We start from the raw sequence: 18513 nt of genomic DNA on the forward strand, positions 1-18513 counted from the left end.
ATGATGGTTTGCTTTGTAATGACTGTGAAACCACTGTTTATATTTCCACTGAATGGGGCTTTTAAATATGACATTACTGGTCAATATTGATTTGATACATGTCAACTTACTATTTTCAGCACAAGTATTCAGAAGCAAGTTAGGAAGAAAATGAAAATTACAATAATAAAACCAAAACATGCCTTTCATTATACTGTATATTTAAAGACCACGTTACTTACAGTTGGGATGCATATCTTGCTCAAGGGATTGCCATCCAGTAGGTAGGAGCCATTGAACGTCACATATTCATCGTAATATTGAGGTGCCTGAGGAATAACGCTACACAATAATTTACGCTTCTCTTCTATTTTTTTTCTTATGTGCAAGTATTCAAAATACGGGTTTGCTCTCTCAGAACTGTATGGCTGAATCTCTTCAAGTTTCAAAGAATCAACAATAGCTGCGAGTGACTGCTGGGTTTTCTCCTTCGCTTGCAGTAAAGAAGGGCTCACTTGCACAGGCTGAGGCACACGTGACACCTTTCTTTTACGTGGATGATGTACCTGAGCATCATCCTCTTCAGTTAATCTAATCCTTGCTTTCATAGATGCTGGCGATTCAGACTCTTTTTCTGACGTCTGTGTGCAGCCAACAGGATTCTGCTTACCCTGGTTGGCAAGTACATTTGCTCTGTTCCTCGTGATTCTTTGAGGTACTTCTTGCTGTTCCAGCTTCTGATCCTCAGCAATTTCTTCTTCTAGTTTAACTACTTGGCTGTATTTATTCACCTCTTCCTGCGTAATCTGTTGTGAACTATTTTCCAAATTAGATAAAGAGGAGTACTGTGGGGGATCATCTGTCAACACACTGTCTGCAGCACAGAGTTTTTTATTAGCTGATTCATTCGTAATTCCCTTTGACATTCCTGAACTTAGTTCACAGAGATCAGCATCGGCTTTACTATCAACATGCACTGAAACCAGCTTTTCTTGTTGGCCTTTTTCATTTCTAATGTCTGAAGCATCTGCTGTGTTACTATCCACTTCACTCTGAGCATTCTTACAGACAAGTTTATTGAATGTGTACGAATTTACATTTAACTGTGAACTGCTATCACTTTCAGGAATATCTTTTTCTAACGGTTCTATAGGTAAATCATTCACCCGTTCATAACTCTGTGAAACATCCTTCGTAGAGCTCTCAGAATACAGAGCAATGGGTGCATCTGCCTTCTTAATGTTTGAAGGGAAGAAAGCATTTTCCGTCTCTCTGGAACCAGTAGCATCTGTATCCAAAGTAGAAGTTGTAGTTGGAACAAGATTTTGTTGTTGTACAAATGATGAATCTTGACTGCTAATGCCTGGTAAAGAAATGTGTCTAGACACATCCGGGAGTGGTTGGACAGGTAAAGAACAAGGCGACTGTGAAGGCAAAACTGACGCAGATTCTTGTGAAGTAGAATTTCCCTTGATTTCAGCATGCTGAGGCAAAAATTCAGATACTTGTTGCTCTTTTAATGTCCTGGTTTCAGAATTATGCATTGCTATAACACTGTTAGTATCTTGCTCTGATACGCCATAACATGAGCTGTTAAACTCACTGTTTAATGAATTAAGTCTGTCAAAAGGCACATCCCACGATTTGGTTTGCTGAGTCACACCACTTTGACTACACGGCTCTAAATGCATATTATAGCCTTCCGAAGGGCTCATCTGAGCAGTGTTTTTAATGGTACTTGTACCTGTTGTTGCCTGCTTGTTGCTAGCAGCTCCAGTCAGAGATGGTGTAAAGTTTGACTGCAAACCAGACATACTACTTTGAAAATCTCTTTCAAGCATGCTACATGGTAGTTCTGGTTTAGGAGAAGTGCTAGCAAAAGTCTGAACTGATGGCAGAGCATTCTGATTATTTTCTTCTGATATTCGAGGCTGTTTGCTGTGTTCAGAAACAGCAGCAGGCATGCTGCACCTTCGAACTTCTACGACAGGTCTACACTCATTTAAAACCAGTTTAACATCTTCAACAGATGCTGATCTAATGTATGCTGGTGGAAGCCTGTTTGCGAAAGGTGGCTTAATACGATCTGGCAACTCGGCGAGACCATCAGTCTCTTTTTCAAGAAGGGCTGGTGATTTGGCACTTACCAGAAATGGTGATTGTGAAAAAGACATTTGGGAATCAGAACCTTCTAGCATAAAGTCTGAATCATATTCGATTGTAGGCCTTGGAGTAGTTACTGTGGTATGGCAAGAATCCTCAGAGCTTGCAACTGAAACCATGGACACCGATCTGGAGTTTAGACCTGTCTTTTCACTTTCTGATTTGGGGGATCTATTTAAATTATCTAAACCCAAGGAAGGCTTTATAACATTGACACTTCTTGTATCTACTGATTGCGATCTATTACTTGTAGCGTCTTTCTGCTGCTTTTCCTTCATGCAAACATCTGGTAACTCTGAGCTTTTTGACCGAATCAGTTCTTTGCTCTTTACTTCAGCTAATGAGTGTTTTGGTTTTTCTTTCGTCTTGTTAAGTTCTAAACAAGTGCGGTTTCTTAAGCGTTCCTTCTCTTTCTGTTTTATTTTTTCTTTATGCTTTCTATGCCACTGCTCTATCTCCAGATCTTTAAGGCTAAGCATTCTTTCAAAACTAGTTTGCATTAAATCATCATTGACTAATCTTTTTTCTTTAGGTCGAGCATCCTTTGCTGCAGGAGCTGGTTTAGGCTTAAGTTTCTCATGTTCGAGTTTTAGTTTAAGTAAACTACTTTGATGCAGTTTATCTTTATGCTTGTCTCTCTCTTTGTACCGGTCTATATCTTTATCTTTTTTATCTTTCTCTCTACCATCTGGAGTTTTCAACAAATCATCTTTTGGTTTTTCCTTCAAAGATGACAGTTTGTCATGCGCTGTTTTATTACTTTCTGTAGTACTGCTTCTCCTTTCCTCTTGCACATGTTTTGAGTTTGCTACTGTTGAGATCTCCTTGTCTTTGGATTTGTCTTTTTTTTCAAGTTCCTTTTCTTTGTCTTTAGTTCTGTTTTTTTCTGATTTAGTATATTCAGATTCTTTTTCAGGCTGTTTGGCTTTTCTTTCAGTACAGTGTTTTTCTTTGCTTTCAGCCCAGTGCCTGTCTTTATCAGCCCTTTCTTTATCGTGCTTCTTATCAGTTTTTTCTTTATTTCTTTCTTTGTCATCAAGTTTTTTAAGAGTACTTGTGCTTTTTATTTTATCATTTTCCTTATGGCATCTTTCTGCTTGCTGGAAGTTGGGCTTCTCCTTTACTTTCTCTATATTTTCATTTACTTCTGCTTTTTCTTTCTCTGTCTTGTATTCATGTTTTACCTTTTTCTCTTTTTCTCCATTTTTTCTTTCTGTTTTTTCAACATCTTTTTCTTTGGCTGAGGTTCGCTTTTCAGCCTTTTCTTTATTTTCCTTTAAATTCTTTTCGTGCTTTTCACTATCTGTTTCCTTTTCTATTAAATGCATGCTGGCTGCCTCATCTTTAACACCAAAGCAGAACAATTCCATTTCTTTATCTGCAAGCATAATTTCTTTTTCTTCTTTTGTATCTTTTATTTTTTCATCCTTGAGAAACTTCTCATTTTCCTTTTTGTTCTTCTCTTTCTCTCTCTCCTCTTTAGCATTTCTCTCTTTCTGGAACTGTCTCTCCTTAACTAACTTATCTTCCTTTGCCACCACTTTTTCTAGCTTTGATTTTCTGTCTGAAGAAAGAGATTCATGTTCTATATTTAACAACATATCTTCATTTTCATCACTTTTGAAAAAGTTCTCTTTCCAAAATTCTCTGTCAAACTCAATACTTCTTTGAACCTCTTTGACATTATCTTTATGTTTATGTTTCTCCTTTTCCCCATCCTGTTCCTTTTTGTGCTTGTCCTTTTCTCTTTCTTTGTGCCTTAATTTATGCTTTTTAAGTGTTTTACCTTCCTTGTCAATTTTTCTTAGAGTATACTCCGAATTCTCAAATGTTGAGCTACTATCTTCTTCTTTAATTTTAGGACTAGATTTTTCACCAAATTCTAAGTGAAAATCTTTCTGATGATGCTTGCTTTTTTCTTTGTGCTTGCAAGATTTGCCACTAGAACTCTCCACTAGACATTCAGAATCAGTGTTGTGATCATACCGAACTAATTCGGATTGCAATGTTATTTCAGAACCTCCCGGTGATAAGCAAGTTTTGGTGTTTTCTTGCTTTAATGGTGTTGACTGCTTTTCACTTAATCCACAGGGATGCTTTGGAGATTTGCCAGCAGTGATATGAAATATATGTAAAGAAGAGTCGTCTTTTGGGGTGAAAGACTTCTTAAAGGTTTCCTCCTCTCTAGTTTTATCTACAGAATCTAACCCAGAAGTAGCTATATTTGTTACTCTAGCATTTTCTTTTTCTTGCTTTAGTTCTTGATTCTCTTTATTTTTGCTCTGATTTTTTACTTTCCTTTTAACTTTGCCTTTTTGCTTGTGTTCGTTTGTGACCATATATTCTTTCTTCACTCTTACATCAGAATTTGATGTCTCTGAAATAGAGCAGGGAGAGACTATCTTCTTGTCCTGAAGTATTTCTTCATCAGAACTTTCAGAACTTGAATACAGAACTCTAGATGATTTCTGCTTTTTGCTTTTAAATGGTTTTGAAAAAACAACTTTTTCTTGTTTCACAAATAAGCTGTTCTTTTCAACTTCTGTCTCATCCTCTTTCCTTAGGTCTTTTCTAAGAATATGTCTGTCATCGATCATTTTTTTCATTTCATCTTCATCATCATCTTTGAACTCATACTCATCAAGAGCAGATGGAAGTGGTGCCTTACTAGGGACCATTTGTTTGCTGTCATTGGCTGCAGAGTCCTTTTCTGCTTCTGAATCAACATTCCCCTCTACACTGGAAGGATTTACAGATGGAGGTTCTTCAGAATCTAGAGAAAGAAAACCAAAAATTAGGTTGAATACTGATGGAACATTCTTCACACTTCAGTTAGGAGAAAACAGTTCAGTTCAGCAGTCATACTGCTATAAAAATGAAAAAAGTAAAAAACACTCAAAACACACAATAAGCCTTCTCACTAGAAGTAAGCTTTTTAAGAGAAAACAAAAGGTCATGAAGCCAAAGTGCCCCCCACACTTTACAGTTTTCACTCAGGTATGTAAAAATATTAATTAGCATTTAAATCCCAATCTAATAAAAGCAATGCACTTTAAATTTTGTAAACCTCATCTACTGTGCATAATTCCTGCATAACCTGACTCTTTCTCAAGGACATCTTGTTATGATGACTCATTCCTCTAGGAATTCATCAATTCTAATGCTAACAACTAAACTATATTCCTCAACATGAACTATTTAGTCATGTTTCAATGGCAGATGAGCTTTTATTCTTAAATAAAAGACAAGAGCTGCTTGTGTAAAAAAATTGCCTCGTGAATCTTCACGTACCTGATACAGACAGCCTAAAGTAGACCATGCTATAAGTCACTGCAACTGGTGTCTGCTATACGAGTGCACAGCATGGAGCAAGTGTGTTGGTACTGGATGTCTTGGACTTGCAAGTCCAAAATGTAAACCTCTCAACTGTTCCCACAATGAAAATTTAGGAATATGAAGTGTTATCACCACCTGATCATACGAAAATCTAGAACTCAAAAATCTTTAAAAAGTATTTCTGTATGTATTGTTGCCTCCAAATCAGGCTCCAGGGTCAAGCCTCTTCAGCTGAATCTATCAGTTTGCTTTTTAAAGAGAGCTGAGTATTGTCATATTCAGTACCATGAACTAAAGATTGGACATACTGAATAAAAAAAAAATAACAAAAGAGTTTGAAATAATACTGTAAGGAAAGTGATGAATCAGTTACAATGCTTTAAAAAGTTTGAATAATTAAAAAAAAGAGTTCTGCTGCAAGATTCCGCCGCATTTCCAGTAGATCCTTGGTGGACCAACTGCCTGTACACAATGGTTAAGACACATACCTTGCCAGCAGGCTTCTCAGCTACTTTGTATTCAACAACACAGTATCAATAAAATAGATGCCAGAAGTTCCTAATCTCATCTGTAGCACCCAGAACATACATTACTAGTTCTGCGCTATCAGCTTTTTATATATTCCACCCCCCCATTCATATGTACATGCCATCATCTTCCTGCCTTAACTCTTAACTACTCCTTGTAGCTTGTCTGTGCCTTCCTTCCACCCTTTTCCTACAAGGTAGTTCTTCTCTCTTCTGTGTCCCTATTTGCTTTGTTCTCAATAGTCTTTCCCCATCCCAATCACATCAGACACCTTACTTCTTAATGACTAAAGGTAAAGCAATGGAAGTACAGGAGACGGATCCCCTATTCTCTAAGCCTGATTCCTTGAGATACTGCAGAGAACATTCTGCTCCTCTTGGAAACCAGCTCATGGAAACTAAGCAATACCTTGCACAGACAAACAACTGTTGAGGAATCAATTGCTAAATAGTAACAAGTTTATATTATGCATATGTAAAAATATTTTTCTTAAGATTAACGATTTGGCTAAGCTTAAGTAGATTCTGTAGAGCAATGCCACAACTGTCCCTTAAAACAGAATGACTATGGACTGTATTTTCAGGCAATTCTTCTAATGCCAAAATTGTTAACATCAGAACACTTATTACCTCTACATAGGGACTATGACTTTTTTTTTCTTGAAGTATAGCAAAATCTTGAATAGAAAACACTCCTAGGTGTTTGGGTTTTTTTGTTGTTTGTTGTTTTTTGTTTGGTTGGATTTTTTTATTGTCAGTGAAAAAGAAACTGACTTTAACAATCGTGTGACACAATGCTCTCCCTCATATAATTTTCACAGAATCACAGAATGGTTGAGGTTGGAAGGGACCTCTAGAGGTCTCATACAACCCCCCCTGCTTAAGCAGGGGCACCCAGGGGCATCCAGTTGCCCAGAACCGTGTCCCTACAGCTTTGGAATATCTCCAAGGATGGAGACTCCACAGCCTCCCTGGACAACCTATGCCAGTGCTCAGTCACCCTCACAGTGAAAGTGTTTCCTGATGTTCAGAGGGAACCTCCTGTGTTTCAGGTTGTGCCCACTGCCTCTGGTCCTGTCAGTGGGCACCACTGACAAGAGCCTGGCTCTGTCCTCTTTCCACCCTCCCAAGTATTTGTACACATTGGTAAGCTCTCCCTGAGGCTCCTCTTCTCCAGGCTGAGCAGTCCCAGCTGTCTCAGCCTTTCCTCATAGGAGACATGCTCCAGTCCCTTCATCATCTTCATGGCCGCTTGGTGATCTCCCTTCCAGTATGTTTATGTCTCTCTTGTACTGGGGAAGCCCACAACTGGACCCCAGCACTCCAGCTGTGGCCTCACCTGTGCTGAGCAGTGGGGAAGGATCACCTCCCTCGACCTGCTGGCAACACTCCTCCTAATGCAGCCCGGGATACCACTGGTGTTGTTTGTGGCAAGGGCACATTGCTGGCTCATCTTCAACCTGGTGGTCCACCAGACCCCCGGGGCCTTTTCCACAAAGCTGCTCTCCAGCTGGTCAGACCTCAGCCTGTGCTGGTGCCTGGTGTTGTTTCTCCCCACATGCAGGACTTCACACCTCCCCTTGTTGAACTACATGAGGTTCCCATCAGCCCATTTCTCCAACACGTCAAGGTCCCTCCAGGTGTTCACACAACTCTCCAGTGCATCAGACACTCCTCCCGTTTTTGTGTCATCAAGCTTCCTGATGGTACACTCTACCCAATCATTAATGAAGATGTTAAACAAGACTGGATCCAGTATTGACCCCTGAGGTATACTGCTAGTTACTGGCCTCCAACTAAACTTTGTGCTACTGATCACCACACTTTGCACCTGGCCATTCAGCCAGTTTTCAATCCACCTCATTTCTCTTACTCAAGAAAATCTGAATTCTGAAGATTCTGTGAAAGCAGAATGAAAAATTCCTACTTAGCACTCAAGCAAGTTACGCATGGTCCAGAATCTTTTGCTTCCAAGGAGACAATAGTTCTTTCTCTGCCCCAACAGGTGACACCTGCTCCCTAATCTGCAGAAATCGCCATGTTTGTTGTCTTGCCTCTATGTAAGCAAGCTACAATCCGATCACCTTCACAAAGGAGTGATTCCCCCACTGGCAGGGACTTTTCTTTACTGAGTAAGTGTAACTAAGTTATGCCCATGTGAGACACTAGCTCCCGATTGATCTACTAGCAATGTGAAATAAGGGACTTTGGTGATATTGTCCCACAAGAAGACTCCTCAGAAGCCACTTTGTATTATAATAAATAAGGTATTTTTCTCTGTATCTTCCTGTGATAAAGCCACCATTCTCAGGTAGCGTTGATTTGGAGAGTGGGAAGGGCTTATTAAAGAGAAAGGGAGAGAAGGAAAAAAAGTTTGAATAAACATTACAGATAACTCAATTGAGAGATTTTAAAACCACCTCTAAAACTAAAAGTGGAAAACACCCTTAGCAATAGCAATCGCTACCTGCAGCAACTCTTAGTAGCTAACACTATACAAAAGATTAAAATCACTTAACTTCAGGCGAATAGATGCATTTGAAGTATGCAATTAAATGGCTACTTTTACCTGAGCAACTGTCCTCATCATCAGAGATGGGCACCTCCCTTTTCAATAGCATTTCCAACTCTTCAGTTTCAGCAACATCAACAGGTCTCTCACCATGCTTATTGGCTTGAAATGGATTTCCACCATGTCGAAGCAACAGCTTCACGATCTGCAGCATTAAATAAATGAGCTTTTAGGTTTTCCACAACATGTTACTTGACCAGCATAAAAATCTTCTATTGCAAACAGAATGTGGATAATGTGATACACAATCCTAAACTCCTACCTATCATGCTGAAGTCTTGCTTTGCAAGGTCATCTAGAATGCAAGGTCCAGGTATTCATAACCTGCTCGTTAAAAGAGGTAACAGGGAAGACTAAAGAAAGTTGTTCTCTGTTACACAGACATAGCATCACAAAGAAAAGCAACAGTGACCTCTTGTTCTTGCTGTTCTAGCATTTCCTCACACAGTTTATCTGGTTCTTCACCCAGCAAGCTCTCTAGTCCTCTGCACTCAATTCACCTTGCCACAAATTTTATAGCACTTAACTGTAAGGAGCAAGAAATTTTTTTCAAATAGCACTACTACTAGTTTCCACAGCATTCCAGAAAAGCCCTGACAGAGATCCAAGTATCTTATTGGAGGAACAAACTACCCCCATCCCCAACTGAATTGAATACAGCAAAATCATCAATTTCTCTAGCATCAAGGGCAAAAAATTGTTAAATGATACCAAGGCCACTGCATTTTCAGCACAGTATCCAGTATCAGTTACTTTTTTTTTTTTGGTCCTGCATGCTAAAAATGGGGAAATTCAGCAGACAGCATAATTTTTCCAATACATCATGTCGGTGAGATGGTCACAGATACCAACACTGAGATCAGATAAGCAAGAGATCCTGTTCTCCAAAACTCTACTACAGTTTTATGCAAGTTTGATATAAAGGTCCACTTTTGTTTAGATACTCGTAAGAAACAATTACTAAACAGATAATAAAAATTTCACAATCAGATTATCATAATTAATTTCTAGCCTTTCCAGAAGATCTTTTCAAACTGAACATCTTGTTTGGAAGGTACACTTGATTCAAGGATGTTTTCTATTTTTTGCTTTATACAGCAGATCACACACATAGTAATGAAATGATAGACATAAAGGGATCTAGTTTGCAGAAAACAAGAACAAACTCAGATGTAAAATACCTACAGTGCTCCATTTATCTTCTCCTTGAAGTCATTATTGGTAAAATTTAAAAAAATATCTGTGCTCTATTTCAAAGTCCATAGCAACTATATAAAAATAAATGTAGGATATATACCTTTAAAAAAGATTTTTATATATATAAAGCATATTTACATTCATATATGCACAGAAATAAAAAAGTATTTCCACAAACCCACCATATTCTGTTTGGAGACATTTTTCTTTTGAGAATTCTATACAGTAGAAATCTCTCCAAAAAGTCATTAAAATGTTTATTTATTAAAAAAAGTAAGAGTGAAACTTTTAAATATTTAAGAAAACAGATACTGGTAGAAAATATCTGTCAGTAGAAGTAGGATGAAAAGCAAAATGAAACAAAGAAAACAAAAACAACTTTAAGATGCCCCCAAAACAGCAGAAGCAGAATGATAAAGCCACATGAGAGCAATCAGGACAGTTAAGATTTGTACTAATGACTGAGCATTTCAAACCACTTATTTATTCCCCTCCCACTCTCTCAGAACACTCACATTTCTATGCCCACTACTAGCAGAATCATGAAGTGGTGTATCGTCATCTAAGCCCTGTGTGTTCACGTCGGCTCCTGCTGCTATCAGGACTTTAGCAACATCGTAGTAACCAACATTACAGGCTTCATGTAGTGGTGTCCAACCTATAGTGAAGAGTGGCAAGTGTAAGTTTGAAAGGTCAAAGATTGAAGTTTGTTTTTTTCTCCTGTGCAATAGATCTCTGTTGCCTTGAAACATTTCAAAATATACGCAGTAGTTGGCAGGACAGTAATGCCACCCATTTGATGAACAATACATGCTTTATCAACTTTAAACCTCATGCCAAATTCCAAATTCTATTGTGACGGAATTGAACACAAAAATCACTAATCAAATAGTAAAAGACAAAATCTGGCACAAAATCCCCAGGCTAAAGGTGTTATTCTTTGATTAGTGAGCATTTGAACACAGTGTTAGGTATATATAAATAACATTATTCTATATGGGAACAGTTTGAAAACCACACTATTGGAAAGAATATGTATGGCAAGTTACTGTAACCAGTGCTCCTTTACTGCCACTGAGCACGTACCAGGAATCACTAATAACATTCAGCAGCTATTAGTCTACATAGCAAGCTATTATTAAATATTGGCAGAGAACTTATTCCTGGTATTTCTTGGAATATTAGTCATTTTTAACGATTTCAATTTCCACATTGATAATCTGAAGCTCAGTGCTCATTTTTTTGTAGCAGACTCTCAAGTGAAGACAATGATCAATCTACACACGCTATATTCCTTCCCTCAATTTCCTCTCCCCAACTCGATGCCTTCCACTTCATAGCTGCCCTGAACTTCTACCCTGCTGTTGATGCCTTCTCAAAGACCAGTTCTGGGAACGCATTCAACTTTTGTTTCCAACATAACCAGCGTTAAGTCTGGAAGAGTTTATTCACTTGAATTTTGCATCTAATCAGTAATAGTCTTGTACATCCATGAAGAGGAGGTACAAGAAACCCATAACTTATCTAATCCCTCAGTAAGGTTATTTCTCACCTTCATCTCTCACACAACTCTCCTGCCACTCATTTAAATAAATTTAAAAAAAAAAAGAAAAAAAAAGAAAAAGAAAAGGAAAAAAACCTTCTACCTCATTCTACAGCAAAACACTTCTTCCTGATCTTCATATCCTAAATTTCTTCTCCAAGCATCACTTGGGTCACTCACTTCCAACATAGCCTGGCTATTGCCTCCTTCTTTCCATTTTCTTATCATCTATCCTTTTCCCACTCGCCCACAATGCTGATCCTCTTCTGCTCTTGGCCCTCTGATCCCTGTCTTCTTTCCCCTTATTCTCTCCATAATGCATTCTTCTCCATGTCTTACTGCCTTGCCTTTCTGTCCTATCACAACGTCCAGCCTGCCAACTCTAGTCCTGGCTTGCTCTCAACATCTGTTTCCTTTACTCTTGTTCTCACACAGCAGTATCATTCTGGCAGATATCCCATGAACAGGGTTACTTCCTCCATTACTAATTCATTTTCTGCTCTTTTAGTTCTGCCAAGTTCTTAGCTAAAAAATTGTAAATTCTCTAAACTTCACTGCATCCTAAATTCTTATTTTTCTCTACTCATGACTCACTGCCCAAATCCTCCCCCTCTTCTTGACTTCTTCCTCTGTACAGGATTTTGAGGCTCAGCCACTTCTGTTTCTCACTTTGGATTACCAATGGAAAAGTATCTCACTTGATCCCAGACACCTCTTCCAGAGTTCTGAATGAAGTCCCTAACCACTTGCTCCCAGCTGATTCTCAGAACCAGGTCTCAGCCATTCTCCTCATCCTTTCATCTGCCTTTAAAATTAGTTAAGTAATTGTACTAGGCCAGGCTGGAATGAAGCTACAAAGTTAGCTTCCTTTACAGCAGCCCATACAGTGTTGTGCACTGCATTTGGGGATAAAACAGTCCAGCGTTTTGGCTACTGCTGACCAGCGCTTGTACAGTGTTAAGGATTTCTCTCTCCCTCCTCCTGGGCAAAAGCTTGGGAGGGGCATAGCCAGGACAGCTGACCCAAACTGACCAAAGGTATATTCTATTCTGTATGATGTCATGGTCAGTAATTAAAGCTCAGGGAAAGGAGAAGGAATAAGGGATGTTCATAGTTATGATGTTTATCATCCCAAGCACCCATTATGCCTGCTGAGGCCCTGCTCCCTAGGAAGTGGCTGGACATTTGCTAGCCGATGGGAAGCAGTGAACGAATTCCTCTTTTTCCTATGCTTGCATGTGGAGCTTTTGCCTTTCTTATTAAACAGTCTTTAACTCAACCCATGAGGGCTTTTTCCCATCTTACTTTCTCCCCCTGCCCTGTTGAGGAGGGGAAGCAAGAGAGCAGCTGGGTGGGCGTCTAGTAGCCAGCCAAAGTTAACCCACCACAACATCTCTTCTTGAAGTGTTTCTGTTTCTCCCTGTGATTTCTATGGGTCTGTCTTCCCCTGAACCTCCCCCTCCTTTTCTAAAATTGCTCTTGTCAACAAGTTCTTCTCATCTCCCTTCTCAACTTCTCTAATGATCTCACAAGGTTCTACTTCTGCTTCCTTTCTTTTCTTCCTCTATGTGCTAGTACTGGGCAGCCTCATCTTCAAACACAAATTCAGCTACCCTCTATAAACTAAGAAATTACTGATCCGTTTCTTACCTAAAAACCCCAAGATTTTAGTCCCTCTCATTAATACCTTCTCTTGATGTCAAATTTGAGATGACAACTAACTGTACTATGTAGTTCTCAAATTCTCCCACTGGAGCCTGCTACCTCAGTTCATCTCACCTATTTCCGCTGAGAATATCTTTCTCTCTATAACCATTTAGATCCTTAAACTGAGCATCTTTAGCAGGCTTTGCTGTAGGTCTTGTTAAAATTCTCATTCAGACCTTCACTATATTTTTGCTTCTACTGAAACTGCTAGCTAGTGCTGCCACTTAATTTGGTGCCTGGCCAATCGACAACTGGCAACTATTGAACTCAAAACTGCAGGTTCTGTCTTCTGTGAAAGCTTTACTTTGGGGATCTCATAGTTACTCTGCTGGAGATTTTTTACTAAAACATGTAGAAACTTAACCACTGTGAGAGTATCAAAAGCAAAATAAGCAAAAGTTTGACAGCAGGTTCCAATTATTTAGGAGGTCTTACAGACAAACAGACCATAAAAAAAGATATCAAATAAAGGAGACTAAAATATGGTACAAGTTACAACCTACCTTAGAGTTCAATCAATGCTGAAATCACAGCAAAAACTGACATATCGAAACTGTCATTAATCTAGCAGGACTAGACAACAAGTGCAAGCTATACCACACTCACCTGCTTTGGTACATATTAGCTGTCCCAGTAAAAAGGCAACATACATTACAGTGCTACCACCTTCACTGTTACTAAACTTTGCATCTCTTCACATAGCTTACAGTCCCATTATAAATTATTGACTTTGCTTAGTACAATTCTACGAAGTTCAGCAAGCATGCATGCACATTTTTGTAAATACCTAACATGCAAAGGGCCTGGCCACAACTGAAACCTCCAGGTATTAATATACTGTTCGAATAATATATTAAGCACTATACTGTCCCAGTACTACCGTGGCAATCAGAAATAAAAAATACGATTTGAGGATTTCTAGTAAGTTTTGTTCTATATTTTCATTTGCATATAGCATGAACTGAAATTAAACCTCTGATAACAATTTCAGCACTAATTTTGAATTTGTACAGTTAAGAGAACATGTATCAACTTACCTGCAAAATCTTTTACATTCACATTTGCACCTAAACTGATTAGCTCCTTAACCTGTTTAACATCCCCTCGAATTGCTGCCATATGTAGGGGAGTTTCCCCTCGTTCATTTCTCTTGTTAACTTTGTCTTTTTGTCTTGAAGAAGAGCTTGGAGTTTTCTTTTGTGTTGGTGTTGTTTGTAAGGAATGATTTAAAGTGGAATCTACAAAACAAGTTTTTAAATGGTCACTGTAAGTTACTTAATGCTATTTTTACTTCACCTCATCTTAACATTTGCATTCAAAGATGACAATTATCAGTGAATAACTATATTTAAATACAGAATGTATTTGACACTTCATATGTATCAACACAATGCCTATTTGCAATGTGCAAAACGGTGTTTTGCAAAATCTCACTCTTTTTAAAGTAGGTTTCAAGGACAGATGAAGTCTGTTGCCCTTCCTCCTTATGTAGTGGGATGCCAGTATTGTACTCCAGGCACTTCCTCACCACAAATATGTGCCAACACAAATGTTTTTGGTTGAACTGGATAGTTTCTTAAGGAAATGCAGCCATTCACTTTTAAATGACAATTTTGTAAAAACATTACACCTGTAGAACACATAGATACATAAAGATTTTTTTCAAATAGAACTGGACCAAGGATAGTTTGAAGTTCTGATTAAAAGCAAGGTGCCTCCCCTCTCCCATTAAATCCTAAGGAAATGATCCAGTTTCCGTCTAAATTAAAATCCTGCTCCAAATTGAGACAACGAGACAGTAGTTAAACTTCATTAAAAAAAACCAAACAGATAACATTTTGGTTTTTAAATAATGCCATAATAATGCCAGCTTTTAAATAATTCCATTTTAAATATGGAACAGCATTTGAGAGTCAAAAATATTCAAAGGAAGAAAATACATTTTCAGGTTTTACAGCTATCATAATGCAAAACTTTGCACATAAATACAGAAGGTCAAGAATTTTTCATCAAATTACTTGTCAATGCAAAATAGAGTTTTAACAGAATTATGAATAATTAATAAAAAATTCAAGAAAAATCAAGAATTGTTGAAAAACATCAGGGTTCAGAATATTCCGAGTGGGACAGAATTAAGCAGACAGGAAGAAGAAAACTGTTAACTTTGTAAGATCACCTGGACTGTTGTCTCGTGCTGTCATCTGCATGAGAAGTGCCATCTGTTTGCGCTCGGACAGAGGATAACCAAAAAGAATACTAACTGGTGTTGATTTCTTATTTCCAGCATCCTTCTTCATTTTCTTTTTCTCCGGACCTTCCTTCTCTGGAAATATTAACATTTAAAAACTCAAACTGCTGTTCTATTAGAACACTTTTCTAGAAATAAACACATCCTTTTAAGATACATGAACTGGTGATTGGTGGCAGGTGATGAAAACTAGAAATTGCATTTCTAATTTACTGCATTTGCATTAGTTTTAGTTACCTGTTCTAATCATATCAGGATAAGCAGCTACTTAACGAAAGCATTTAAAGCTGTAAAGAGGGTTACTAAAAAATTCTAAAAGATGAAAACCGTATTTCACAGCAGGAAGACTGTCACAACTTTAATTTTCAGAGAATCAAGTCAGGTGCTTAAAAAATTCTGGAAGATCAGCTAGTCAACTTTCAACCCTGAAAAGTCAGATAGACTGTGCTCTATCATACTTCTCTCAAGACACCATGTTAAAAATTAGGAAAAGACTTTTTAATACTGGTATTTGTTAAGTAATTGGATAAAAGAACATTTCTTTCAAACTCATCTTATTACCTCACCTTAGAGCAATTTCTTCTTCAAAACTCATATCCTTCAAAAACATACAGCTATTTAATATACATAATGTCTTTCCTTTTATCAATATTTATGGAAGTTGCTTAATATTTCATGTCCAAGTTTCAAACCAGGAGCTAAAATTACACATCTGAATAAACAGATCATTTCTGAAGCTATTCAGTACCTACAAACTCTCCCAGATCTTCAAATTGGTTAAATGTGCTCTGAAAACAGACAACTTTTTAATACCTAACAAATTGGAAAACTACAACTTTACTTGTGTAATTTGGAAACTTTGGACTCTGTCTTCCATCCTTTTTGAAAGTTCTTCCTTCATTTTCTATATAAAGGTCTCATAAACCAAACACAGGCATTTAGATTAAAGTATGATAGAAAACAACTGATTTGTGATTAAGTGACTTTGACTAAATCACTTTTATCTGGAGCAGTAAGTAATGATCTCAACATCAAACAATTACAAACTCTCAATGCATCAAATTTCTTCTCGCACAACAATTTCCCACAGCTCTCCCTACCTGGTATTTATTGTTTAACTGTATTTTCTAGAGACATATTAGTTTGCATTTATGTGTAGTGAAGACCATTCATTCTCTGTAATTATCTCATCTTTCCAGGCAACTGCTCTTTCTGTCTTAACAAGTTCTTATCAAATTGAACATTTTATATCTTTTAAGTAGCTTATATTCCTTACATGTTAGCTCTATAACACCTACCTTTTTCTTCAGAGCCCCTAAGATACTACTTGAATATAAACGCACTGGATATAAAAGATGGCTCAAATAACCTGAGTCACAAACTAGGTGATTTGGAATGAAAATTTTTGAAAGAGTTAAAAATATAAAGTTCTAACCACCTCTGTCAGGAAGGAATGGTCTGAAGAACATTCTATCAGACTCAACCAACAGAAACAACATCTCCAAACTCTGAGCAAATAATTCCCTTGGTTTTCTTCCCTAAAAGCCTGGGTTTAGTATTAGCTTTTCCAGAGATCTTCTCTCTCTCTACCGCACCTTTTTCTTTTGGAAGCCTCCCTTAGTGATCACCTTCCCAACAGGCCTTTAACAGATGGACAGGACTCTGCATCCTACAGTCACAGGTAATCCCAGTTCAACCTCCAGGCTGAACTACTGACCACAGTTAAGGACAGAATTCAGTAAGGATGTCTATTGCCTGCTTTTTCTCCTCTGTGGCTGACTGATGTGCTAATTCCCATAAAGCAAGCGAGAACATGAAACGAAGCTTAGACCTAAAAATTACAACAGTAAATACATAATAAATGAAAGGGGGGCCGGGGGAAAAGATGTTGAACCCATTAACCATACTAAAATGTTAGAATTTGGCTGGGAATTGGTTGATGAATTTTACTATTAGTTAAATAAGCCTGGTTGCCACACTGATCTTTTTAGCTCTTTGTATAAGTTATTTCATCTTATTCTTACTGTGACCGATTACCATCTGATGAGACACTGTTCATCCAATTTCAGTTAATCTTAGTATTTTGGGCCATAGTAAAAAAATATATGTGGAAACGCAATTACGCTAAGTCAAAGTAGGGGGCAGAGATTTTGTTATTACTGTCCCCATGATTATATTAGTCTCCCAGTTTCCTTTCCTAAATGTCAACCTCAAACACCTGCATGATAAAAACATCATTAAAAAAAAAAAAAATCTGTCATCTGCAAAAGCAGCAAATCTTAAAACAGAAGAGTCCACCGTGGCAAAATTCACTGACTTTCTGCAGAGAGACCGAAATTAATAGAAAGTTACAAATTAGAAGATTAAGTCTTTTTGAGGTTTTTAACCATGTCATTCCACGTTTCATTAAGCCTCAAACTGACTAATTTTTTTATCTTTTGATTTTCTCCACTTCTACCTTAGGCCCTCTCTGTGGCCCTCCTGGTTTCATTCGTTTCCTCTCAACTCATTTTCTGCCTTCCTAGCCTTCTCTAAATCTCAACTTCTAGGCTAGATTACAGACACAGGCTCTAGTAATGCAATGCTCTTGAGGCACGGGATGGCATGTAAATAGCACACGTCTTGAATTCCTTAATGACCAAATAAGAAATACATGATTTTACAGACTAAACAATTATGATCAAGACTATTTTAAGAATGGAAAGATACAGACTTACATACATATTAAAAAAACCCTACATATCTAACCATCATGTTTAAAAAGGAAACAAGATCCCTTTTACAGAAGTAATTGATGAGATTTTTCTAAACTGCATGCATCTCATACCCTTGAATATCTAAAAATTCATTCAATATCCAAATCAACACTACTACCCAGATAGAACATCTGCATAGGAAAATTTAATGAAAACCTACAATGAAACTGTACTTTCATCTTTTCACTGCAAATACGCTGTTCTCTCTCCAAGGATAATATACAGCATACCCTTCATTGACTACTTTAGTACTTCCATCAAAATAACACACTTCAGTTTGTCTGGCATGATCTGCTGCTTCTTAGCTTATGCTACTTACTGCTTACGATTCTTTTCTTGAAAAACACGTTCGTTTTCATTCTGAATTATTCCTTGTAATTTTATAGCTATACTCAGCTTGAGAAAATAATACTTCAAAGTAAGTGAAATAAACCTTTGGATGATCTATCTTCTACTTTTTTACTATGCAGTATGCTTTTCCAGGT

The 18513-nt window shown here is 37.7% G+C and overlaps 1 protein-coding gene across 5 annotated transcripts in view; it reads right to left on the reverse strand.

The window, feature by feature from the left end:
• The window catches only part of ANKRD12 (ankyrin repeat domain 12), a 67204-nt gene that overhangs the window by 13204 nt on the left and 35487 nt on the right, over window positions 1-18513 (reverse strand). For 3 of the 5 annotated variants that reach the window (XM_074576642.1, XM_074576644.1, XM_074576645.1), the window contains 5 exons: window positions 15201-15347; window positions 14062-14262; window positions 10290-10432; window positions 8575-8722; window positions 222-4915 (listed from right to left, as the gene is read on the reverse strand). In XM_074576642.1, the coding sequence (XP_074432743.1) occupies window positions 222-4915; window positions 8575-8722; window positions 10290-10432; window positions 14062-14262; window positions 15201-15347 (5333 nt within the window). The remainder of the gene's footprint in view (window positions 1-221; window positions 4916-8574; window positions 8723-10289; window positions 10433-14061; window positions 14263-15200; window positions 15348-18513) is intronic. The other 2 variants (XM_074576643.1, XM_074576647.1) reach the window with 1 other exon arrangement.

Source organism: Larus michahellis, chromosome 2 (genome assembly GCF_964199755.1).
Source record: "Larus michahellis chromosome 2, bLarMic1.1, whole genome shotgun sequence".
Lineage (NCBI taxonomy): Eukaryota > Metazoa > Chordata > Aves > Charadriiformes > Laridae > Larus > Larus michahellis.